The sequence below is a fragment of the Mytilus galloprovincialis genome, chromosome 12 (assembly GCF_965363235.1).
Source record: "Mytilus galloprovincialis chromosome 12, xbMytGall1.hap1.1, whole genome shotgun sequence".
NCBI classification, from domain to species: domain Eukaryota; kingdom Metazoa; phylum Mollusca; class Bivalvia; order Mytilida; family Mytilidae; genus Mytilus; species Mytilus galloprovincialis.
The window spans coordinates 76,070,362-76,098,359 of record NC_134849.1 but is presented as its reverse complement, the minus strand read 5'-3'; the positions used below and the strand labels follow the sequence as shown (position 1 = coordinate 76,098,359).

The 27,998-nt window shown below is 32.5% G+C and overlaps 1 protein-coding gene across 3 annotated transcripts; it reads right to left on the bottom strand.

Annotated features, from left to right (window-relative positions):
* Nucleotides 1-1,500: 1,500 nt before the first annotated feature.
* Nucleotides 1,501-21,722, bottom strand: LOC143054868 (tetraspanin-1-like). Of its 3 annotated transcripts, none has more exons than XM_076227947.1 (8): nucleotides 21,621-21,722; nucleotides 11,737-11,843; nucleotides 9,773-9,988; nucleotides 9,165-9,239; nucleotides 8,206-8,316; nucleotides 6,982-7,146; nucleotides 3,836-3,919; nucleotides 1,501-2,577 (listed from the first exon to the last, which is right to left on the bottom strand). In XM_076227947.1, the coding sequence occupies exons 2-8, from the start codon at nucleotides 11,806-11,808 to the stop codon at nucleotides 2,506-2,508; spliced, it is 795 nt and encodes a 264-aa protein (XP_076084062.1). In that variant the 5' UTR covers nucleotides 11,809-11,843; nucleotides 21,621-21,722; the 3' UTR covers nucleotides 1,501-2,505. The 3 variants fall into 3 exon arrangements, with proteins under 3 accessions (XP_076084062.1, XP_076084061.1, XP_076084060.1); XM_076227946.1 differs by having other exon boundaries at nucleotides 21,625-21,720; XM_076227945.1 differs by lacking the exon at nucleotides 21,621-21,722 and adding an exon at nucleotides 21,438-21,546.
* Nucleotides 21,723-27,998: the final 6,276 nt, after the last annotated feature.

Genomic DNA, 27,998 nt, shown 5'->3' with positions numbered 1-27,998 from the left:
AGTATTTTGATTAAAATGAACTTGGAATATGAATAAACTTATTACTAAAGGGCATTTATGTTATATATCAATCCTATACATTCCTTATGTTCAATCTGTATGATTTATTTCTTTGCTGAAAGGATTTTTGTTTCTCTTTTGTTTCTTTTGTATTAATTATATTGTTATGATTATATATATATACATGTATTTGTTTTAATATGATTTTTTTATATAAAATTTATGCGTTGTCAAATATTTGTTTTGCATATAATATATGTATAAATAATTGCTGTTATTTTGGTCCACATACCTCCCCTAATATCAAGATATATTTGCTACCCATACCATTATGATAAAAATAGAGATTTGGTTGATTGTTAATGAGACAAATATCCACCAGATATCAAGTGACAAATATGTAAGCAATAAGCAAAAAAGATAAGGCCTTCAAGAATGAGAAAACCGCATAATGTAAATTGAACAATAAAAGGCCCTATTGGTCCGAGACCACAATTATTTCATAGTGCATTTCTTTTAGAATATAAATGAAAATTAAAATAATCCCAACTACGCTTTCTCAATGAAATTTTTACAGTGTGCTGTACTACTTTTGGGACAAATTATATCAAAATTATAGAAAACTTCATCGGCTCCAACTCAAAATATGGACAATTTTATGTTTAGGGTGTCTTGAAATCTTTTGACAGCTTCCGCAGTGCTAATTTTAACCTTTTTCAGCTGGACCAAATCACTACTTTAAAATTCTGAACCCAAATTTTTTACAGTGTAATTCCACCCTCTTACTTGCAATTTGAGGCATTAAACATGGAGAAATAAATTTGGAAGGGGTATAAAAATTAATGGCAAGTAACCCACTGTCAACACTAGGGACTATATTTGTGGACAACGAAAATCAAGGGACAACAATTGTGGTATCGGACCTATTGTGTTAAACCAGGCACAAATGGTAATGCATATACTATGTGCATGGTATTTCTCTCTTTAAATTCGATCTAAAAACTGATCATATTAATTGACATGTATGGAGTTTTTACATCTATTGCCACATTAAATATTAATGTTAACACAAAAAAAGACATCAAGTTAACTGGATAGTGTCAGTTAACCTGTACAAAGAAGTTCTATAAAGTCCTGAGTAGGAGCTGCAAGCCCTTATATATCAAATGGTTAAGAGATTCAGGCTTATTGGAACCTCTACCTTCAAAAATCTTAATGACTCATACTGAACACTAAAGATCAGTGGAGACACTTAAATTCTAATGCAATTTGGATGTAACAATGGTTTTCATTGGCTAAAAGTTGCCTTCAAATCCACAGTTGACCAGGCTTAACTAAGGAGGGACCCGCCATTTTGAATTGACGGTCGCAAATCTCTGTTTACTGTCTCCGCTATGCCTCGCCAGTATAACTGCATTTGCGACCGTCAAATCTACAATTCACAGTGGCAACTCTTCAACTACAGTACTTTTATTCCTTAAATATAAAGAGAATGAGGCATCAACGCAAACAAAAAACATTTCTTTTTATTAGATAAAAATAATTTTCAAATCCTCAAATAGATAACGTAGTTGCTGGATCTCATCTTCTTTCAAATAAATATTAATAGCACCAACAATTAGAGCACCTCCACACAACATTCATGCATATTGTGATTTTACCCTCCATGAATTCCAGTTTTACTAGGATATCATTGTTATGGTCACTAAACGTTTGAAAAAAATGATGCCATTGTTATAAGCCATATATGCTATTGCTTGTATTTTAGTCTTTGTTCATTCTTCGAGCACATTCCTATAATATTAAAGTACATGTAGATGCAAAGATTCTCAGAATGTTTTGACCTATGACCTATCAATATACTTGGCAATGATCAAGGTCAACCGTTCACATTTTTGATACAGATATTAGTAGTTATTTGCTGGAAATGTGCATTTCAAGTAAATCCTCTGCTCTTAAAAAAATGTAATGACTGTGCAAACGTATTGACTCTCAAACGGTTGATTACCCATGTAGAATCTGATTGGTTGGTTTTTAACATCCAATCGTCATATTCCAAGTCCATCTTTGAGCTGAGGCGTTGAGTATTGATCAGGATTGACAGTTCAACGTATGTAGATCTCATTTGAATAATCACATGGGTAACGATGAGACTAAACAAATTCTATTGATATATTCACATTTAAACACAATTATATCAATAATTTTGCAATAACTAGAAAAATGTAAAAATCCCACCCTCGCAATATATTGCATGGCTAGCACGCATGATCGATGAGAAATACCCTACCAGAATCAGATATTCCAATGTCACAGTGGCAAGAGGCTTATCACGGATGCTCCATCTTAGGTTCTCAACAAAAAACAATTTCCAGACAGTATGTTGACAACAGTATTAAACGAACAGAAATTATCAAAATAGTTAAATAAAAATGTATGTTCAGACATGAATATGAGTATATTGCTATTTATAATATCAATGTTCAGCATAATTCTGTGTTGGTGTTACTCTTTAAAGTTGTAAGAATTCTCCACTTTTGTACACATCATCAGGAAAGATAAGATCATCATAACTAACTGTAAAAAAATAATTTTGATGAAATTGTAATGGCATTCCGAGAGATAAAAACATGCTTATTTACATATTGTGTCATAAATCATTCATTTGTTCAGTGTATGTTCACTAATATTAATATGTCTTTCAATTGAGTTAAGCCATTTCAATTGATATTTTATCGTCTGTCTTTGTATGTTGTGATGTTATACTATTGTTTCAGATAAGGGTGAAGGTTGGTACCTACTGTAAATTTAGAAATTATTGCGTGCATTTATTATTGCAATTTAGTCATTTTAGACTTAAATGCGATTTTAATTTTTACGATTTTCAGAAAAAACCTGTTTAATTTATATAAAATAATTTCAAATGCGAGTTTGAATTATTGCGTTTGCATCTCTGTCGCATTTTTCGCAATAATAAAAATGTTGCAATAATTTCTGAATTTACAGTATTAAAACATTCAAACCTACTGCATGTGTTTGCACCTGTCATAAGTCAGGTCTCTGGTATATATTTAATAGTTGTCGTTCATAAGTGTTTCTCAATTCTCGTTTTTTAAATAGATTAGCCCATTGGTGTTCAAGTTTGAAGGTTTTTACACTGTCTAGTCTTTTTGTGACCCTTAATAGCTTGCTGTTTTGGTGGGAGCCATTGCTCTGTGTTGAATACCATACTTTGATACAGTGTATTTGATGGTATGGATTAGTCCGTTGGTTTTCCCGTTTGGATTGTTTTACACTAGTAATTTTGGGGCCCTTGTGTGGCTTTTTCGGTGTGAGCCAAGGCTCCGTGTTGAAGACCATACTTTGATACGGTGTATTTCATGGAATGGAGTAGTTCATTGGTTTTTCCATTTGAAAGGTTTTACACTAGTAATGTTAAGGGCTTTTCGTGGCTTGCTGTTTGGTGTGTGCCGAGGCTCCATGTTGAGGATTGACCGTGTTTTGACCTATAGGGGTTTACTTTTACAAATTGTACATGAATGGAGAGTTGTCTCATTGGTACTTATACCACATCTTTCTTATTTCTAAGTACATATTTATTAAGTAGTTCATTAGTAGTTTCTTATAAGTTTCTTATTAGTTCATTAGTAGTTTCTTATTAGTTCATTAGTAGTTTCTTATTAGTTTCTTAGTAGTTCATTAGTAGTTTCTTATTAGTTCATTAGTAGTTTCTTATTAGTTTCTTAGTAGTTCATTAGTAGTTTCTTATTAGTTCATTAGTAGTTTCTTATTAGTTTCTTAGTAGTTCATTGGTAGTTCGTTAGTAATTCATTACCTGACAGAAGACAAGCGTCGCAGCCACTCCAATGATTACAGAGAAATATCTTTCAAATAAATCTGCTAACGCCTCTTTACATCCCTGTAAAAAATACAAATATCAATGTAAACTTTACTCATATATTCTAAACAAGAAATTGACTTTTAAAATCATATGCCTTAATCCACCTTGTTTGTATATTAACCATTGTCTAGATGTAGACGTTCTACAATTCTCCAAAACACAAAAGCAAGTTATCGTGGTTCATTACGTCTGCTGCTTCAGAAGTTCAGTTTCCATTTTGCGTATTACTTGTTGGCAGTGTTTTCTTTGCAATTGACTTCTTGGCAGAGTTTACTTTACGATTTATTTTCTGGAAGTGTTTACTTTGCGTTTTACTTGCTTTCTCTAGAGACATTTAATTTAGTATATTCTCGATTGAATTGTTTCATATTTATCAATACCGGGACCTTTAATTGATTGCCTATGATTGTTTATATCCATTTCATTTAAACTTAAAATGGACTGTTGTCTCAATGGCAATCATATCACATCTCCGTATTTTTATATTGTTCAGGACAAAAATATTTTTATGGGAAATTCAAAATGAATATGACATGTGTTGTACTGGACGAACACAAGGAGTCTAAACTCATATAGGATAACATCTAGCATAACGAAAAATCAAAGTACCACCAAGATTTTTTTATTGATTCATAAACTGACCCCTTTTCAGAGCACTTGATATATTGCAAAATAATGTTTAAACACCAATTTTAAGAAGATATTTTACTCGTCTCCGTTATTATCAGTAGGCTACACCCTTTCTTGGAGAAAATCATCATAAATATTACTCCGAGAAGAAAAAAGAGTTCAAATATGCTATTCCCTGTCAATAAATAAGGAGAAACTATATATCTCTGAATCATCTAAATTAATAAACTCAAAAAATTTATAGCCTTAATAGGTTTTTTTTTTGTATAATCCTTTCAACATTTAACTAGTAATACATTCAGTAGCCTTTTATACCCTCTTACAAAAATATCTCTTGTGCTATGAGTCATTAAAAATCGATTTGATGAAATAAGCACCTTTATATATATTAATTGCAAGCTGTACCGTGTGTTATAATTTAAGAGGGTCTGATTGAGGGATCCTTCATTTTTGTGGGGAAAATGTTGTTGATTATATAGGGAATCAATGTAGCGGGTCCTCCTTAAGTCAGTCAGCGGGCCTTCCTTACAAAAGGTTCTGGATCTGCCGTGCATAACTCCATTATTCTACATTCTCTATCTTTTTGACTTTTTAAAATCTGTGCCTGACTTTTTTACTCTTTATTCTGCGTGCCTATTATTCTCTGTTCTGTAGACCCCACCCAGATCCTCTTATAATAATGTTGTGATTATGCACAGGTGTATGATACATACATAGAACAAAGGGAAATTGATCAATACTTCTTTTAATGATAAATGTACTTTTTCCTTCTGCATGTTCTATGTCAATAACAATGAAAGTTAGATTATAAGTCAACTTTTAAAGCATGCACTGTCTTGAGAAACGTTTAAAGTCCGTCGGATCGTCCTGAACATACATGAAATAGTTGCCACTGGACGTCAAGCAACCAACAATTAATCGATAGTCGATCATGGAAGGGCGATAAACGGATGACCCGTGTTAAGAGAGAGAGCAAAATCTCCTGCACGAAAAAGACACTGTTGTAGATTTCGAAAAAGAGCTGGCTAATGCCGCTACAAGGCAGCGCTCGCATCAACAAAGTGAAAAAGGATTTATATAAGTTGCAATAACTTGTTTCCCAATCCACTATACAAAAATAGGTTTAAACTATACGTCAACTAGATAACTTCCAAACAACAACAACATAAATAGATCAAAGACAAAAGTGAATGAAGACTATAGGTCACAATTCAGCCTTAACAATGAGCAAAATCATACCGCATAGCAAATTTAAAAAACGTCCCGAAATGACTAAGTTTACATTAATATTTCAAGTATTATTTAAACCTTTAAATTTCTAAAAACATTCATTAAAATAGAATTATACATGAGATGTCTATCGAAGATGTAAACAATTATAGAGCACTGAATGTTTTGCAAAAAAAAAAACATATTGTAGAATCAGCTAGAACAGTCCCGAAATGACTAAAGTTTACATTGCTCGATTATACTTCACATATCATTTAAACTTGAACATGTCGTAAATATTCATTAAAATAGAATTACAATGTATAGATATGAGGCGTCGAATGAATGCAAATGAAACACTATCAGAAATTTAAATAACTATAATAGAACACTGTACGACAAAAACCACATATTGTAGATTCGGATAAAAAAGGTATGACAATCTAATTAAAAACCGATCTCTCATCGCTCCTGTTTCTGATATGTCGCGCGACATATCAGAAACAAGAGCGATGAGAGATCGGTTTTTAATTAGATTGAAGGTATGAGAAACTCAACTGTCTTAAACAATAAATGAAGAACAAATATGACAGATAGTCAACAACTTTTTTCTATTCAAGCGTCACTAATACATGTGTCTGTCTTTCGAGCACATATGTAAAATAAAAAGCTTGCGGTAATTTTGTTGAGTTTTCAACGCTATAATGCTTTGAATTAGAATAGCATTTCAAGTGTAATTGATGAGTTATTTATTCAATCTACCATATTTTAGCTGAAATAAAAATAACATCTTTTAGTTGCTTTGATAGCAGAGAAAATATATAATATATTATTTATAAACAAGACTGTGTCCATAGTACACGGATGCCCCACTCGCACTATCTTTTTATATGTTCAGTGGAGCGTGAAATTTGGTTCAAAACTCTAATTAGGCATTACAATTAGATAGATCATATCATAGGGAACATATGTGTACTAAGTTTCAAGTTGATTGGATTTCAACTCATCAAAAACTACCTTGACCAAAAACTGTAGTCTGAAGCGCGACAGACGGACGAACGGAGGAACGGACGGACGAACGGTCGAAACGAACGAACGAATGAAGGCAGACCAGAAAACATAATGCCCATAAATTTGGCATACAAATTCTTATTGAAATTATATTTACCATTGTACAAGAGTTCACGGGTGTAGGATTTACCTCAAAATATTTATACTTATAAATACGTATATATATTTACCATTGTATACGAGTTGACGGGTGTTGGATTTGCCACACATTGATCTGATAACGTCATGTTTTTACAGCATGCCGGAGGGATCTGTTGAATGACGTTGTCTACAGTTGTGTTCCATTTAGTAGCCTTAGAGAAATCGGCCGAATTATTAAAACCACAGCACTCCAACTGAAATATTTATTAAGCAGACATTATATAATTGAACAACATTCAACTGAAATATTTATTTAGCAAAAATTATGCAATTGAACACCTTGTTGGTGAAAACTTGAATCTTGATATGGGTTACTTTTTACCAGTCGTTTCGCCCCCGCCTTACATTGAAGGCACTTCAAATGTTCTATAGCCTTTAATTTTGACTACATATGTATAGTAGCCATATTTAAATAAAAGGGGTTTATTCTGGGTTATGGGAGATAACTCTTCAAATAATATTTATGTTTGTAAAATTAAGGGCTGTGGTTTTATTCTTTACAATGAAACATAATTTAAATTCTCTATTACTTCAAAGCTTTCGATGCTTTTATGAACACGGTGGAAGTTTCAGTTTTTCTGTTACCTAGGTCTGCTTTTTTGAAAATTAAAAAAAAAGTTGAATTCATTTAATTGCTTCTTTGGGGACGGGCAAATGAACCTGATGTCACTGGGTAGTGGTCAACATTACAAAATTGTAATCAAACATTGTACATATTGTTTAATTGTATTTTTAGATTAAGTGCACAATTCAGGCTTTTTGTGTCATTTTGGTCTCTTAATTGAGGAGAGTTGTCTCATTGGCAAATATACCACATCTTCTTTTATATTTCTTTTCTGGTTTGGAGCTTTTGGTTTTTTTTAAATCAGGAGCAATTACACTCTTTGAAGAATTATTGCCATGTTTGAATTCCTGATCCACAACCACATAATTCTTTTCCAGCGATAGTACGTTAATAAAAATATACAATTGTCTTATATTACTAACTTTTTAATGTATTGCAATAATTGTCTTATATTACTAACTTTTTAATGTATTGCATTAATTGTCTTATATTACTGACTTTTTAATGTATTGCATTAATTGTCCTATATTACTAACTTTTTAATGTATTGCATTAATTGTCTTATATTACTAACTTTTTAATGTATTGCATTAATTGTCTTATATTACTAACTTTTTAATGTATTGCATTAATTGTCTTATATTACTAACTTTGTAATGTACTGCATTAATTGTCTTATATTACTAACTTTTTGTTGTACTGCATTAAAATGTATGGTAAATGCATTATCGCTATCTGCTACTCCTTCAAATTCTTCTCTTATACTTCTTCCTATTGCCTTCTCCATAGTATTTTCCACCTAAAACACCATGTTATTCAGATAATTTTTTCACGAACAAAAAGAAATTGGGATTGTTTTTATAGAAGACAACAACCCAACAATATAATCATACACAAAAGGGACGATATTAAAGGGGCAATATAAATTTATAACCTAAATAAACATTTGTGTAGGGGCTAGCTGAAGATCGCTTCCGGGTGCCAGAGTTTATCGCTGCATTAAAGACCCATTGGGTGGCCTTCGGCTGTTGTCTACTCTATGGTTGTGTTGTTGTCTCTTTGACACATTCCCCATTTCCATTCTCAACTTTATGGAAGTCGTGTAAACATTTTTACGATGTAGGTAATTAAAAAATCACTACAAACAAAGTCTACACCGGATATCTTTATCTCATGTGGAGCAGGATCTGCTTACCCTTCCCGGAGCACCTGCAATCACCCCAGTTTTTAGTGTGGTTGGTTTTGCTTAGTCTTTAGTTTTCTATGTTGTGTCTGCTGTACTATTGTTTGTCTGTTTGTCTTTTTATTTTTAGCCATGGCGTTGTCAGTTTATTTTCAATCAATGAGTTTAACTATTCATCTGGTATCTTTCGTCCCTTCTTAATTATTACGGCATCAGATGATTTAATTATTTGCATTAATAAATGAAAATGTGAAAAAAGAATATTTCAAACACAAAATAGGCGTTTGAACATAATTACTTTTTGATAGGTAGGTTATAGTGAGATAGATACACAACAGAACCAAGTTAAAAAAAACGCATTGTATGGTGCATTCAAATTATCTGTTTTTGATGGAATTTTAAAATCGAAATGATTTATAGAAAAAGGCGATTACTACATAACAAATTTTATATAATAATATTACCGTATGTTTGAAAACCACTCCCAATACTGTTGCCGCTACTTCGACAGCCATCGCTAACGCAATTAACATTGTATACTGAAACAAAAAGTGAAACACCATTTTGATATTACAAACTATCCCCAAAATTTAAGACTATTTTAAAAAATGGTTTAATAAGGAAGCTTGTTTTATGGAAAATAGGTTTCGAAATAATCGACAAGTAAATAAAACAAAACTTGAAGAATAAAGCTTCCTCTAGTATCAGGCGACTTTAGTTAAGAAATAAGATAATCTGGATTTGTGGAGTAGACATTCAAATTTCTCTAGATTTCCTTATTAATTATATTAGGGACGACATCAAAAGTTCAATGTAGGATAACAAACTTAATTCATATAGTTTTTTCACTGACCCTCCTACCCCCCCCCTTTTCTCAACTTAATTTGGGAAAAAAATATTGACCAATAAGGATATATGAAATCGGTTTCAATTAAACAAAATTTGTAGCAATTTTGACCCCACTCCACTCCCAAACTATTTGAATTAAAAAAAATTTGTATCCTTCATTGATTTTTTTATGTCGTCCCTTACACTAGTAAACATTTCCCCAATCTATTTCAGCAATACGTACTGCAGCTAATAGTATCATACTTTCTGTTGCTGCAGCTACGATACCCAGTATACCGAACAGTGCTACACCAAAACCACCGGCTACAATGATATAAGAGCCAGTCTTTACATAGGAAGTATCGAACAGTTCTATTTCATCCAGATGTGTAAAATGCATAAAACTAGGGTCATCCATAGCTATCCATATCCCAAGCCCTGCTGCTACAAGACCAAACAGCTGAAAACGGAAAAAAACTGCATTATAAATTTGACATTAAAATTTTGATCTCTGATGGATAGTTGTCTCATTGTCAATTATAACACATCTGCTTATTTTTATATTATTTCATGTTTTCACTAACACCAACATCTCAATTCATAATATCATTTTGCAATAAAAATATGGCTGCAATTTTCTCAACTTTTAGGTAGCTTAGTGGTCATTCAATATAATATATGGTAGCTATTTACAACAAAGGGCTGGAACACAGTTTATCTAGGGTTTTGTTGATAGTCTTCGAAAGATAAAAAAAGATCCAAATAAAATATATAAGATACATGTATGTGAAAAATAACCAAAGGCTTTGAGCTACATGTACTTTAGAAAGTCATTCATTTTTCAAAGATAAGAAACTATAGGGTCTTATAACTAACACATTAAGACAGTCTAGATTACAAATGAATCTCCATTCCTTTAACCAGGTAAAGGGAATATTCGTGCAAGGTTATAATTAATTACAAAATTAAATAAATAACGATCTTGGCTTTGATGAGTTTTAAAAGTAGTAACACACACATCTTATCCATCTTTCTTTTCCCTAGTAAAACATTTCTGGTCTCTGGACACAAAAAGAAGGTCGCCTTAAAAAAAGATTAACCAGAATATAATATCTATATCAAAGCATTGCTTTTGTCATTTGATTAGGGACTTTCCGTTTTGAATTTTCCTCGGAATTTAGTATTTTTGTAATTTTACTTTTTATCCAATATGGATGTCGGGCATTTAAGATTTTGATTTATAACATGTAATCTGCAGTTACAAATTACTCTGACAACTGCATCGGTTTGGCTGACATCCATAACAAAGATGACAGAAGGACAAATTAATAGACATATTTAATCCAAGGTTATGTTTTCTTTCATTGTACATACAAAATACAATATGTTGAACATGGTGAAGGAAATATTCTCTTGTAATAAAAAATATATTGAAAAAGAATGTTTTGGTGATAGACAAATAATATATGAAAAGAAATCAGATTAGGAAAAATGGGAGGGCTCCACTCTCGCCTAACTAAATTCTTTCATATGATCAGCAAAAATTGGATAATATAAGTTATATGGTTTGCTACTGACCCCTTACGGAACCATAGAGGGTTGGTAAAATCCATAAGGGTGGGGGTCGCAAATAGCATTTCAAACACTATAGTGTAAATAGATATGCCGTATAGTAATATGCCTCTTCAAAGCCAGGATCATCGACAGTCAGAGATTGTCATATGATTGGAACACGTCAATGATTCAACAAAATACACAAATATTGACCAGTGTGATATGATAATTATTCACTTACCGCTACTTATATGTTGACCCTTATGATTTGATAGTTGATTATTGCTACTGGTATGTTAACCGGGATTGTATTATAATAGCTATAGTTCACTCAACACAACTGGTAATGTTGACCAGGGTGATATGATAATCATTCACTTACCGCTACTGGTATGTAGAACGGGATGATATAACAATTGTTCACACACCACTACCGGTATGTTGACCGGGATGATATTATAATTGTTCACTTAACATAATGGTACGTTGACCGGGATGATATGATAATAACAATTACCGTTACTGGTACGTTGACCGGGATGATATGAAAACTATTCACTTATTACTACTGATATATTGACCTGGATGCTATGATAAATGTTTACTTAACATACTGGTATGTTGACCAGGACGATATGATAATTATTCACTCACCGCTACTGGTATGTTGACCAATATAATTGTAACTTTGATGCATGTTCTCCGACCTCCTTCTTCTAACGTCATTATGGAATAACTAGACTAGCACACAGAATTTAAATCTACAAAATAAATCGGAATTGCCATAAAAAGACGAGTTAAAATAAGCTTCTTGCAATTAGCCGTTTCAGAATCTAAAGAATCATGGGTAATTTCATTGTTCGTACCCCAAAAGGGAAATAACGCCACGTCATTGGTTGAATTTCCATTGTTTATGACATTTTTAACCAATCAGGACGTTGTGGTGTACACTTTTGAAAATATTACTTAGGATGCAATAGATTCTGAAACGGCGAATTCAGAGTTTAAACTAGATTATAAAGAGGGACAAGACAAGAAGTATACCTTTCTCATTTCTTTCTCTTCTTTTCTATCTTACCCTTTATGAGTCCGACTAACTTTCCAGCTACCTTCATAATAAATGTGTGTTAAAGAGTTTTATTAAATTCAAGTTATGTAATAAAACAATACCTTACAACAATAGTTTGATATTAAAGCAACACACAATGTCATATAATTATATACGAAATTTTACGATACATTCTGAGCATCGATAATAAGCACTGTTTAAGAAAGGACTTGTGTCGAAATGTCGTTTTTAGAAATCATATGATTTTGGCGATGCTTTCCATATTTGAATTGAATTAATTAAGTTTATAAAAGGATCTATTTGTATGGTTTTAAGGCACGAACGTCAAGTTTCATGCAATTTATTTTTTCTTTTGGTGACTGTCTCAAGTAATGACATTTTGGGATTTAAAGACTAACTTTGTTTCGATTGGTTGATCGAAGACAAGTTTCAAATATGTTTTCATTTATGTGGTAATCACTCCTTTAACTAACATATTAAATTATTTATTTATCTACTTTGTTTTATATCTAGTGGCAAATAGTTCATTCATATTCAGGACGAGCTTTAATTGTAAAAATTAAAAATGAAAATGGGGAATATGTCAAATAGACAATAACCCGACCAAAGACCCGACAACAGCCGAATGCCACCAATGGGTCTTCAACACAGAGAGAAAATCCCGCACCCGGAGGTGGGCCTCACCTGGCCCTTTCATAAACATGTGTACTAGTTCAATGAAAACGAACTTCATACTAAACTCCAAAATGAATAAATGAACTAAAATATAAAGCATACAGGACTATCAAAGTCATCAAAGGTTAGAGACTCCTGACTTTGGACAGGCGCAAAAATGAACTGGAGTAAACATCTTTTGTAAGATCTCAACCCGACTCCTATATCTCTAGCCAATGTTGAAAAAAGAAACACACAGAAATACGCATAGTGAAACTCAGTTTAAAAGCAGTCGTCCGAGTCCAGGGTTGATCGAAGCGAAGACAAATATCAGATATATAGATTTTAGCATTCGGTGCTTGATTTATCTAGTTTGCTTTAAGTCCAGTGGCAAATAGTTCATTCATATTCAGAATGAGCTTTATTTTGTTAATAAAGTTTGACATTTATAGACAACAAATAAACAAATAATTTTTAAATACTTCTAAAACAACTGTATTATTAGAATTATGGTTCAATATGTCAAACTTGAACAATTAACAACGGAGTGGCTATTTGTCCGGCTAGCCGGACGAATAGTGCCAGGGCTATTTGTCCGGCCATTGCAATGCGCATGTCATATAATGTGCCTTCGGAAGTGTGTGTAATATTATCTTCAGTAGCACCGAGGGGGCGCGTGTAATCCGATCACTGATGTTTAACTTTAAGATCATGGCTGAAAACGGCGATATCAATATTTGTGATCAATTTTGCAGTTTTCGGAATTTGACAATGAAAAACGATAGTATGAACTTCAAAAAATGATATAATCTTATGAAAGGGACTAAAGAAAGGGGGGAGGAGGTTACAACCTTGAAGAGGGGATGTTGGATATAGGATTATAAAAAGTGGGATAATGAAATACAGGGGACAACAAAGATGGGATTAGGAGACAAAAAGAAAATGTGCAATTTGAGAAAAGGAGAACACCGTGTCACCCCGACCCCTCACGTAAATAAAATAAAATCCAATCCAGAATTTCTGAACAAGATTTTAACAGTGTAGTTTACTTTTTTTTTCTTTTTTTTTTTTGGGGGGGGGGGGGACAATATTATAGAAAAATCTCCAATCTCTCACTCAAAATATGGATAACTTTACGTCAAGGGGTCTCTATAATTCTCTTTGACAGCTACAGACATAATAATTTTGTACCTTTTTCAGCTACACAAAATCCTTTACGTTAACTTAAAATGCACTATACTGAGTCAAACAATACTTAAAAGTTTATTTTACTAGCAATTTATTCTCTCTACTTATTTAAAAAATATGGAATATACATGACTTTTCTATAATTATTCGTCATCCACATTGGTCTATATTCTGGTATGAAGAAAACAACAATTTCAATTACTAGTAACAAGATTAGGCCCTAACAATAAAGATTATACAAACATGTGCTACCCCCTGGTGCTGCTGAAGATAATATTACACGCACACATAAATAGTGACATGCGCATTGTATTGGCCGGACAAATAGCAACTGCCAATTAACAACTTGAAGGTAATATTGTATTATCCAAAGGAATAATAATTTTATTTATTTGCATTTTTTCTCAGGGGGGGGGGGGGGGACTAGGATGATATTCATCATTAAGTTTTTGTAATTCTTGTCATCGTCGAATCGATTCTAGACTAAAACATATATACATTTTACACATATCAATATGCCATCCGATGCATGTAATTAACATTTAGCCACAAGCTGATACATACATGTAACACACAAACTCATTACAAGTCACAGTCGGATGAGGTGTTACAACATTGAAATTCTTACATTGTAATCCAACAACGTTTATAATAGATCTTTAATTTCTCATTGATTTCAAAGGGGCGTATGAATAATTGCGTGGTTACTTTGAACAATAATGAGGGGCATAAAGGGGTATCTGCACGGAAGAATGCGAAATAAAATTGCAATTTCACTACGAACGAACAATTAAAAATTTCGTGCGTAATAATCTTTAAATTTTACCGATTTCACGAAACACTGTGAATAACGAACCTATTTCACGGTTGCATGTTAAATAAAAATGGCAAAACACTTTGCACGAAAATAACCCTTTACCACCCTCATTATAATGTTTATATTGATTCCTAACAAGCGAATTACAGCCATCTGTCTCAAATTTATTATAAAAATATTTTGAATGAATGACATGTTTTGAAAATCTTTATTTTGTTATTAAAGTTTGGTTGTTATGACATTTATAGACAAATGCACGTAAACAAGTAAACGAATACTCTGTTGCTAAAGGAATCTATTGTTATCTTCTTATCAATTCAATTTAAATTCAAGTTATTATAGATAACTTTCATAGGTGTCTTCTGGCTATTCCTACATTTTGTATTTTACTATTCTGGCTATTCCTACATGGGGGATTAGTGGAAGAACAATACATGTTTTTATTGCAAAATATGTTGTTTTAGTCATTAGTGTCTAATTAGGTCAAAGGTAAATTTACCTGTGGAAATTAAATAAAAATCATTATTCATATGTAAAAATGAGACTTTTTTGTTTGAAAGCATGCATAAAGTAATAATTTTAAAGTATTTTAGTACCATGGAATTTCTAAAAAAATAAAACTAATTGAAAGAAAAGGAAGTAAAAGCATTGGAAAAATAAAAATAAACTGAAAGATAAAGGAGTAAAAGCATTTAAATGTCTAGAAAGTTTAAAAAAAAGTATTTTAAAAGAAAATTAATAGTTACCTACACTTTATAACTTCAGCCTCAAATATACAAAGGAGATGTGGTATGATTGCCAATGAGACAACTGTCCACAAGAGACCAGTAGTGATTTACTATGCGGCTATATATATATATGTTGTGTACAAGATGTAAGTTTGTACAAATTATAATTTGAACAGGGTTTTTGTACAAGTTATAAGTTTTTTGACACCTACCTTCTTGCAACAGGTGATACAGGTTTAACTTATAAAATGTACCAGTGTAATGTTTTCAATTCAAAAAAATATACGTCAGCCTAACATTTAGTGCTATTATCATTGCCTTCAAACTGGAAATGAGGATACCTGAATGGTTTAAATTCTAATTTTATTTTTTTCCGTATACCATATTCATATCCATACAAAATCTTTGTGAGGTCTTATAATGTTTTTGTATCAATGCTCAGTATTAGACTGTATCATGAAGTTGTGAAAAATTGACAGAAGTATGCGGAGCATAAGACTGTGTGCTTGCATCATCCATTTTTGTTCAGCAGGTCACAATACACTGATAACTTGTACAAAAATTCTGTACAAATTATAATTTGTACAACATTACAACTTGTACACAACATATATATATGATGATAGTCCGTCGGAAGGGGACGATAAATGGCTGACCCGTGTTAAGAGAGAGCCATATCTCTTGCACATTAAAGACACCCTTGTAGATTTCAAAAAAGAGCAAACTAATGCCGCTACAAGGAAGCACTCGCACCCGCAAAGTGGAAAGGGATTAATATAAGTTGCAAAACTTGTTTCCCAATCCACTATAGATAAATATGTTTAAACTACAACTTTGAATTCTCTTATATGTTCAATCGTGTTCAATGTATTATTATGTGAGTATATATTATTGTAAATAATTGGAATTACTTGTGCATGCCATTATAGCTATAAATTCATATTGTGCATTTGAATATTATTTACATAAACAGTGCTATGAAATTATTAAATGAAATAAAAGATTATGATATAAATATAAATATACACCTAATCCAGCTATTTTGGGAGACATGGTGTGGATTCCAATTTACCATACTCAATGGAAAGTAATTGCAAGACACTTGCACAGATTAGTAAATATGGAGCCAGATCGTATTAATAAGAAAATATTCATATGGGCAGATGAGGTCAGTCTGAAACATAGAATTGTGAAAAATTGGAATTTCATTGTTAAAAAACATTTCACGGAACTTGAATTGGTTGACTTTTGTAATACAAACACTAATATTAATAAAAATATGTTTATTGATACAGTCATGTCAAGAATGTTTGATATTTATATTGCAGAATGGAAAAGTATTGTTAGTTTATCCTCTTCCAGACGGGGAAATGGGCATAATAAATTGAGAACCTATAATATTTTTAAGCATGGGTATGTTGTAGAAAACTACTGCAAACTGTTAATGCCTTTTTGTGAAAGAAGAGCCTTTGCAAAATTTAGATGTGGGGTGGCTCCTATTAGACTGGAAACGGGGAGGTATGAAAATTTGCCGCTGGAAGAGAGATGTTGTTTTAATTGTTTTAACACTGTCGAAGATGAATATCATGTTATTTTACATTGTCCTGTTTATAATGATCTTAGACAAGTTCTTTTTACTGAGTCTCTTAAAATTGATGAACATTTTAATAGTTTTACAGATTGTCAGAAAATGGTATTTTTATTTTCGAATCAAGATATTGTAAGATTATGTGCCAAAACCTGTAATTTTATTCTTAAACAACGCCGAAAAGTTTTATATTGTAAATAATAATTAAATACCTTTGTTGTATATTTTTACCATTCAGGTTTAATATTTATTATGTACATATACATATTCTTTTAAGTGATAATCGTCTCTCATAAATCTGTACAGATTGGCTTATGTATACAAAATGTATCTTTTATAAATGTATTGTGTAATTTTATACATAAGGTGAGACGTAAATAAAATATTGAATTGAATTGAATATAAATAATTCTTTTTTTTTAATTTCTACAAGAATTACCTGGATTTACCTTGATTCATTAGATCTCATTAGTTTAGTGTTGTTACAACATAGTCCTACATAATCCCATTGTTTACACAAAAATTCTGGGAACTCCTACATAAAATTTTACAATTTTACCTATAAAATTCAAAATGTAGGAATAGCCAGAATGAACCTTTCATACTATCTTTTTGGTGAAAAGATTAATGTTAGCCTGTATGGGGTTTATAGAATAAATACTACAAAGAGGCAAACATGAACATGATGAAAGAAAAGAGAAAAATGAGGTGCTAAAAAATAAAGAAAAGAGAATCATATATCAATCAAAAGAGACGAATGAATGCATCTTCTAAAAAATAATTTACTGTCTTTGTTAAATTAATTTTATTTCGTAATGAATTTACTATATATATGCGGAACATCTTCTGTCAGCATTAATTTAAAATGAAAGAGTGCGTTAACTTGTGTGATTATAACATTCGTATGAGTCTGTTTACTACAAGTTAACACACATGCACAAACAATCCGACCTGTAACCAGGGTTTGTACCGGAAGGATTTAAATGAAACTATTCGAGGCATTTTCATTAAGTAAACATGCGGTCAACAAGCTGATGTGCTTTATCCTTTTTTGTTTTTAAGCTCTTATCATCTAGTTTTAAGCATTCAAAACTATTGGTCTCAAATGAATGTGGCACCACTTTTGATGATTCCATGTGGAAAGATTGATTGGTTTATTGCTGTTTTATAACGTTCAGTTGCAAAAAGTTCATGCATGTTCAGGACGAAAACCTTTATTTATATTTGAGTATTCGTAATGAATATGATTATCAAAATAGAATTAAAAATATTTCCCCCATTTTTTCCAATGGTGAATTTAATATTCTTCAGGGCGTGGTTACGTATTGTAACATCCCGAACAGAAAAACAGTTTCCCTACTTTGGCAATGGTTTTAATGCCGGTCTTAAGAAGGACAAAGCAACCATATGTCACTTTCCCTTTCATTTTTGCAGCTCCAAGTGGAGAAATGGCATACTTTGTACATTAAGATTACATATAAAAAAAAATCTCTCTGACCTGAGACAGATAACATCTAGTACGTCCTTTTGTCTCCTGGTGTTACTTTTCTAATTGGCAACCATACCACATCATATTATTTTAATATTTAAATACTACCACATTAGTGATCATTAATGGTCGAATTCCTGATCACTTTTAATCCAACTTAATGTCAATGAACTCCCTATGATGCTTAGTAATTACTATTAACCTCCATGAAGTCACGATTTATTGATAAAATCTTCTTTTATTTCACTATTAAGGTGTGATCGTGAAATAGCAATGAACAATTTATTTCTAATCAATAATAATAGACTTTTGTTTTCACATTTATTCTCTCGTAATTTTGACCTCAGTCATTTGAACACCCCTTGTACCCTGTCTGTTTTATCTAAAGACTATCTGACATTTGGCATGGTTATATGTATGCAACCTCTAAAATCCTTTGGTGCATACTCTTCAACCATACTCACCATATATAAATGCATTTGTGACCACATCTAGGTTTAATATTCACTTGTTTTTGTGGCCTTGTTGGATCCCGGGATGGGGTGTAGTGTTCCTTGAGTTAAAAAACCCTTTTCTTCGATTTATTCTTAACCTTTTTATGTTTATTTCTTTTAAATTACACGAACGTTTCATGGCGTACTAAGGGTTTGAACACCATACCCTGTTTTGATTAATTTTTGACTTTTTTTTATGTTGATTTCTTTTTAATTACACGAAAGTTTTATGGTGTTTCAGGGGATGGAAACCCGACCATGATATTCAAAATGGCTGGATCCGCGCCTGGTTGTGCTCCCAATAGTCCTCGTTTGTAACAGCGTGAATTTAAAAATGTGTTGCATATACTAGGAATTATACATTTGCTGTACATACATTTATCTTTTATCCGAGTAGTTAATTTCATATTTCTCTTTTCTCATCCCAGGGGTCCTTTGTAATTGCAGTTGTTACATGATCTTAACCTTAAACTTTCATGATGTGTTAGCATGCTTTTACACACTATACCCGTCACATTATTTATGTATGTGCCTGTCCCAAGTCAGGAGCCTGTAATTCAGTGGTTGTCGTTTGTTTATATGTTACATATTTGTTTTTCTTTCATTATTTTATATAAATAAGGCCGTTAGTTTTCTCGTTTGAATTGTTTTACATTGTCTTATCGGGGCCTATTATAGCTGACTATGCGGTATGGGCTTTTCTCATTGTCGAAGGCCGTACGATGACCTAAAGTTGTTAATGTCTGTGTCATTTTGGTCTTTCGTTGATAGTTGTCTCATTGGCAATCATACCACATCTTCTTTTTTATATTTTAGACTTTGTCAAATATCTTCTTTTACTTATTACGATTTAGATTTTAGCTCACCTGGCCTAATAGGCTGAGTGAGCTTTTCTCATCTCTTGACGTTCGGTGTTCTTCGTTGTCGTCGTCCGTTAACGTTTACAACAATTTACTCCGTTGAAACTACTAATTCAAAATAAACCAAACTTCAACATTTGGGTATCTACTTAACAAAATTTGTCTGGTGATTACGCCTCTCAACCAAGATTGCTGACATGGCTAAAGTTTTACAAACAAGGGGGTAAATTGTAGGTTTTGTCTTTTTCTTTCAAATCAAAATATCACACTGGGCAGAAATGTTCAGAATATTCAATGGTCCACATTTTGCTCATCTTTGTTTTAAAACTCAGAAGACTTGTTATAGGAGTTATTGCCCTTTGTGTGACAATTTCACAATTGTTTTTACAATGTTTGCCTTTTACCGTGATATCTATAAAAAAAAAACCGGAAAGAAACCTCAATAACAAGAATGATCAGCAAGACAATATATATACAAATATGTCACCGTTGTCGAAATTGTCGGATGACACCTTATTAAGAGTATTGCAATTAAAAGGTTAATTTTAACTTTATTGTTTTTGTTTTTGCATATTTCAAAAGTCTTCTCCTCTAAAGCTACTGGGCGAAATTTAATTTAACTAGGACACAATCATTATCGGAATATGAAGTTTAACAAATTCGGAATATTAAGTTTAACAAATGTGTCGTCCGATGACCCGCCGTGAAAACCAACATGGCCGACATGGCTAAAATTTTAACATATGGGTAAAACGCAAGTTTTGTCTATTATCTTAAAACCCGCTATCAATCGAGAAAATCTGATGCGGAAAATGTTCAGAATGTTCAAAGTCTTCCTACTGTCCATTTACGTCAGTACTGTCATACGTTTTCATAAGAGTTATTGCCCTTAAATGTTAAAAAGATGTCTTTAATTTAGCTTTGTTTAATTTGACTATACTACCCCAACCCCTCCCTTGGAAGCATATGCAATACAACTCCCGGTTTGTGCTTACATGAACAGGATCTGCTTACCCTTTTGGAACAATCACCCTCAGATTTTGGTGGGGTTTGTGTTGCTTAGTCTTTAGTTTTCGATGTTGTGTTTTGTGTACTATTGTTTGTCTGTTTGTTCTATGAATCGTTTTTTCTTATGAAAATAATAGGCCTTTTAGAATAGTTTAATATACCTATCTGTCTCTTATAGAATCATTCTATAAAAAAAGTATTAATTAATAACTTATTATTAAAATGCATGAATTTATTTTTTTCTTCCAAAAAAATAAAGAAAAAGGATACCGTAGGTTATGTATCAAATTCTGTATTTTATTTTACACCACGCCCTAAATGATATTAATTACATCACGCGAATAAAGCCCTTGGTAGTATATATATAAACTCGGTGAAAATTCAGAATTTCTAATTTATCAATTATGTTTAAAAAAACCTACTATACAATTAGAAAACCTCAATTAATATAAACACTTACCTAAATTAAATGAAATGTTAAATTATCCTTTATTTACAAGAAAACGAAGAAAATTATTAAGCCAGGAAAAGAGATGACTAAAAATCAATGCCTCGCAGATGTTACCTGAATATTAATCCTTTACAAGTGTAAAAAACCTATTTCATCATTATATTACTTGTCTAAATCAACATGTAAACATACATACAATATAATGTGTTGCTATTCAACTTCACTTTTTGATATGTACATGCTTTTAAGGCTTGTTTATTGTATGTTGTTTTCTATTATTTATATGGATGGTATATAGATCTCAGTAAGATAGATATCATACGTCATTTTGTTGAGGGGGAGTGTTGGACATTATTGTCATTATACAATTTAATTACGTTAGAGGTGTCACATGTGTGTACTGTTGATATAATGGAAAAGATGACACATTGTGTATAAACCTGTGACAAAAGTGTGTATTCAAATTACTTAATTATATTGTATTCCGGGTATGCGGTCCGATTTATAATATTGATTAATAAAAGTACAATTACGGAGAAAATTTAAAATGGAAAGTCCCTCATCAAATGGCAAAATCAAATGATAAAACACAGCAAACGAATGGACAATAACTGTCCGACTCATATTTTTGATTTGGTACAGGCATTTTCTAATGTAGAAAATGGTGGATTGAACCTGGCGTCACTGATGAGTCTTATGTAGACGAAACGCGCGTCTGGCGTATTGCATTATAATCCTGGCACCTTTGATAACTTTTAATAGCGTTGAACCTCTCAAATGTATGACAGCTAGTCGCATCAAATTCCATTATATGTACAACGTTGCGCCAACACAACAGACATAATAGGTAAAATATGGGCACAGCAAAACAAACAAATCAGACATAATAGGTAAAATATAGGTACAGCAGTAATCACTGTGTCACAATCTCAAAACAAACAAATATTTTACAAAAAACACAAAAAGCATCTATCAAATTTAAAAACCACATGCATTGCTTTGCGTGTTTGACCTCATTCAATGTAAACGTTACATATGAAGAAATATAAAATAATTTAGCCGTTCAATGTTTTTTTCAAAAAAAAAAAATTATTTCACATTGTTTTCTTGACTGTTGAAAAGCTGCAGTGATATCAATTTTCATAATTGAATTAAACCACATATTGAGACATATAATTATATTATTATATTTGAAACCTAATCTATAAATCGTACGTCCTGTACATAATTTATACTTAAAACGAAATACCTTGTGATAATGATTTTTGTTAGAGGCGGATTTAGGGTGGGGGCAGGGGTCCTAGTCCCCTGCTTATGGAAAACATTTGGTTGATTATATAGGGAATCACTGAAGCATGACTGGAGTGGCCGCCTCTAGCTTAGCAATCAGTGGGTCCACTTATAAAACTTCGAGATATCGAAAACCCCGGTGTAATAATTTGTCAGTTATAGCTAACTGCTGTATCACTAGCCTTTTAACACAGTCGCTGTGAATTTGAATCCCTCACGTGACAGGAAATATATTTTTTATTATGCTTGAAGATATGGATTTGATACCAAGTTACAGATAAAAATGATTTTGTTTTCCATTCTGATAATTATTTTAGCAAATAAAGGTAACAGTATTATACCGCTGTTCAAAAGACATTAAATGATCGAGAGACAACAAATCAGGGTTACAAACTTAACCGAGGGAAATACATCAGCTATAAAACGAACTATTAGATAACAACTGCAATATTTCTGACTTGGTACAGGACATTTAAAACAAATAATGATTTGAACCTGGTTTTGTGGCTAGCAAAACCTCGTGCTTTATGGCAATGGTAAATATTCCTCTAAACTGACAACATAACATGACAGGAATGCAGTATAATTAAATGCAGGAACACCCATGACAGAGAAACACATAGATAAATAATATATAGTACATTTCGACATGTTAACCACAGAATTACAACGAATAATTAAAATCCATCTTGGACCGTACACATAAACAGCTTAACTTACGAACGAATAGCATACTTTTCTTTTCATATTCTCCGTTGATAGATTAAACAAATGATTGAAAAGGTAAAGATTGAACTCCCTAGGATGTGTTTGGTTATTATTTATCTGTTTTATTAGGGATCACTATTTAACTTCAAAGAGGGGGAGGGGGTTAAGTTTTTTGTCTGAGTCAGAATATCTTTTTCGCGCAAAGTTTGTTAGTTTGTCAACTCTATCAATCAAATTTTATTTTTTCTTCAAAGTTTAAAATTTTAAAGTATGGGTATCTGGATTCAGAACATTTTTTTGTCATCTGCTGGACCATACTATTTTTTCTTCATTACATAGGGCTCAAAATATTTTTTGGAAAAACCATTACTCCCATTGAAGTTAGATGGGCGTTCCCTTATATACATGTAGCTTTTACGAGTGAAGACACTTGTACATGAGTTGCTTTCAAAGATTTCAGTTCAAGAAATCCTGTTAAATATAAATTTATAAAACGCTTCAGACATATAAAATCTATAAAAGATCATTTTCACTTTGTAACGCAGATACTAAATTGGTAGGTATTGTAACATGTATTGCACCAAGTCATCAACAGGCCACCCTAAGAATCGTCGAGAAGATCTTTAACGGCAGAAACAGACCTTTAAGCTAGTAACTGATGCATGTCCAAAGTATTATAAAAAACATCAAATATTTATGAAACCAAATAATATTACTTTTCAATAAATAAGTAAAAGTTAATTATTTAATGACTTTGTAAAAAAACCTATATTTTGGGTCCGAAAAGGGGTCTTACCGGGCTTACTCCTTTCAAATGAAGTGGTTGTACACATTGTCCGCTCATGGTTACATTTGAATTGAGGTTTTCTTTTTCTCACTCATAATCTTTCCTCATATATACTATAATCTTTATTCAGTTAAATTGAGGACAGGAGCTAGCATTTCAGTAACTGCTAGTAGTTCTTTGTTAATTTATGTATCAATATCATTTGCCTAGTTTCTTTTAATACATATTCTAACACCAGACTCGGACTTCTTTTTACATTCCGTTTTTGTGTGTTTGTTTATTATACATATGCTCGAGGTATAGGGGAAGGGTTGAAATCTCAGAAAACACTTCTAACTGCGACGCATGTGTGTGACTGTCCAAATCAGTTTCAAGTGTGACGTCCATTTTCACTCAAATAGTTCATATCTTGTTAAGGGGGCAGCTGAACCCCACCCCCGGGTCCGATATTTTTTCTCGTGGTGTTGAAGAACCATTTGTTGACGTTGTTTGCCAACTTCGTACTTTATTTGGCCTTTTTAACATTTTTGGATTCGAGCGTCACTGATGAGTTTTTTGTAGACGAAACGCGCGTCTGGCGTATATACAAATTTTAGTCCTGGTATCTATGATGAGTTTATTTATCGGGTTGTTATCTCATTTACATTTTCCCCATTTTCATTCTAAATTTTATAGTATATCTATATATATTCGGATTACTTTTCAACTGATTTTGTGATCAATTCTAAGGCCTTATCAATATAACTGTTGATGTAAATATCCTTTGGTTGTTTTAGTCTTTGTTTACTCCTTGGTTTTGATTGTTATTGTTTAATCTAAATTTCATCAGTTCAAAGATAAATTTAAGGTGTTATTATACAACCTACAATTTGATGAAAAGTACTCGTTTACACTTTTCTAGTGAAACAGAGCTCAGTTGTCTTTTGGTCGATAGCTAGTCTCGAATCAGGAGGTTGTGGATTCATCCGTTCCCGGATCAAATCTAGGACTTACAAATTTTTTCTTCATTTTTCCTAATTGTCCTCTTTGTATCCGGCATTAAAGAGCTAGGTCAAAACTCTGGTGGTTCGGGGTCAGAATAATATGAAATGTCTTCCTTTCTGCTTCTCCCTTGTGAACTTATAAATTAGCACGATGAGGTACCAGTAAGGGGACGACACTTTGATACTCTTTGTATACTTGTAAAGTCAAGTCATTATGTATCATTTTATCAGAATTGATCATCATCCTCTGCAGAAATGAATTTTCTATATTCCCAACTGCATATACTTGTATTGCCTACAAACACAGTATTAAAGTTTGATTGTAACTAGGCTCTTTTAAAAGTATTGACAAACCTGTTTCGTCGAGCGGAGCGAGGGAAATTTTATTTTGAAGGGTTTTGGAACCGCTGAAGGCCCAAGAAGCTATAGAACAAATGATGCAAAATCATGCTTTCTGGGTGTTCCCTAGACCCTTTCTTAATCTGAAAATTGAAGTTCTGTTTTAATAATTTTTTGACAGTATTTTGGTCTCAAAGCAAAATGTATAGATTCAATGTAAGACTTCAGTTTCTAGGGACAAGATCAAAAGACCAATATGTATGATAAAGCAAAAATTTAATTCACATAGTTTAGTTTGTGGCTGCTGTTTTTTTAAAACTCAGGATCAAGTTAATAACCAAATTACTAAATTACAAAATGAATGCAACACTAACAGAATACAGAGGGGCAATCAATGAACAAAAGACAAATAAATAAGAAACATTGATCTCGAAAAATAAAGGACTACGTCTGAGGGAGAAAAGAACTTGCTTCTTGCAAGGCACTCACGGTGAACATAATTTGATATGGAGACAAGCGTTTAGTTTTGAAATTTCCTGCATTAAGCATTTGCCTCAATGTAGTTACGGCCCTGTAATAAAAGTGAGGTAAATGTTCCTGTGACAATATACCTCAAGTTAAAGGAAACAAATTTCAGACATTTCGAGTATATTCAATAACATTCATACTTTTATTATTAAAAGATTTGGGAAGTGTTTACCGATTTAAAAAAAAAAGATAAATTTATGAAGAATATGATGCCATAGACCTGCTGAGTTATTTAATTTCTATACATTGCAAGTAGGTGATATTTTTTAAACTACCAAAGAACAAACCAGTTATTTGTTTGATTATCAAGCCTATCCATTCATCGCCGAGTGTACGAATTCAAAGTGAGCTCGCGTTAGAACAGATCTCCCTAATCAATATAAAAAGCATTTAAAAAAACCCATAAAACTTAATTATAATGTGATAAAAAACTAACATTTGTGTTTTTCTTTCTCTAATTTCGGTATATTATCCGTAATTGTTTTTCTCTCACAGTCGATTTCAAATACCCATTCCACCACATATTACAAACCACGTGACCGGCATTGCTGTATATATTCTTCCCAAAATCGATAATATGACATCACTGGCCCTTTGAAACTGCAAAAAAGCAAACTAGTGATTACTTTTTTGGAGCAAAAAGTCCGCCGATTTGGCATGTGATCGATCACAATTTAGTTGTTCCTTTTACGTGATAACAAATATGCCTACTGGACCGTCTACGCCGCATATAAGCAAACGAGTCCTTGTCTTATTAAAGCTGAGTGTCCTTGGCCTAGGAATCATATCGATCTTTATAACACTGTGTTTACTTCCATCAGGGGAGATGATAAGCACATTTCCGCCTCCCTGATCACCCACATAAACCATTCCATTTTTGTCAACAGCTATACCTCGTGGTGCGATCAACGATTTGTCCTTGAATTCCCAGGAAAATGATTTATCGACATTGTAGCACTGTATGGAATGACATACCGGATTAGTACAGTATATTTTACCATCCTGCACAGCGACATAAGCATCACACACCTTATTTCCAATACCAAGTACAGTTACTATACCACTCTCTATATTTAGTGAGATCAGTCCTACATCAGACGAATGGACTATCAAGTTCCCGTCCGAAAAGGATATTCCATAGCATATGTATTCAGTGTTGATGGTTTTCTCGACCTTTTTTGTCTTCAGGTTGACGATAAATATTGTGCTGCTATATTTTGATGTCGTAACTGCTAATGTTTGTTCATTTATATAGGTAATGTCATACGGCTTATCAGGTAGAGTAATTTTGTGCATCAAAGATTCATTTGTATTTTTCAAAAGCAATGTTTTTGTATTCGGTCCAGCAATACATAAAGCATCATCATCCAAAATTGCACATCCACATACATAGCTTCCCGCAAATTTAACTTCTTTCAACAAATTCAGATTGATGTCATCAATCTTTTTTCTCTCAACTGTAGTCTGTGCTTGTTGCTCTTTTGGCTTTGTGTAAATGGTTGTTGATGGAGTAATCTGTATTCCAATATCACCGAAAAAACTAACGTCACAAGTAAAAGAGGCAAGTTCTATATTTTCTTGGAACACAATGCATTTTATGTCTAACGAATCATCTTTTGCCAATTCGTCAATTTCATTCTCCCGCCTTCTTACTTCTAATTCGAATTCCTTGGTTCCGAGAAATATCTGAAGTTCTGACGCATGATTTTGCATTTTTATGAAGCCTTTGTATAAATCATCTATTCTGTCCTCCTTCCCTTTTAAGTCCCTCGAAATTGTTCCCATCTTTTGTAGTGCATTATTTTCTAGCTCAGATACCTTCTTTAGAACATCCCTCTCTAAACAATCTAAATGCTGAATCAGTTTAAGTCGGGTGAACATGACATGTGCAATGATAGCTTTCGACTGGGTTTTTATTTCTTTTGCATTTTCCTC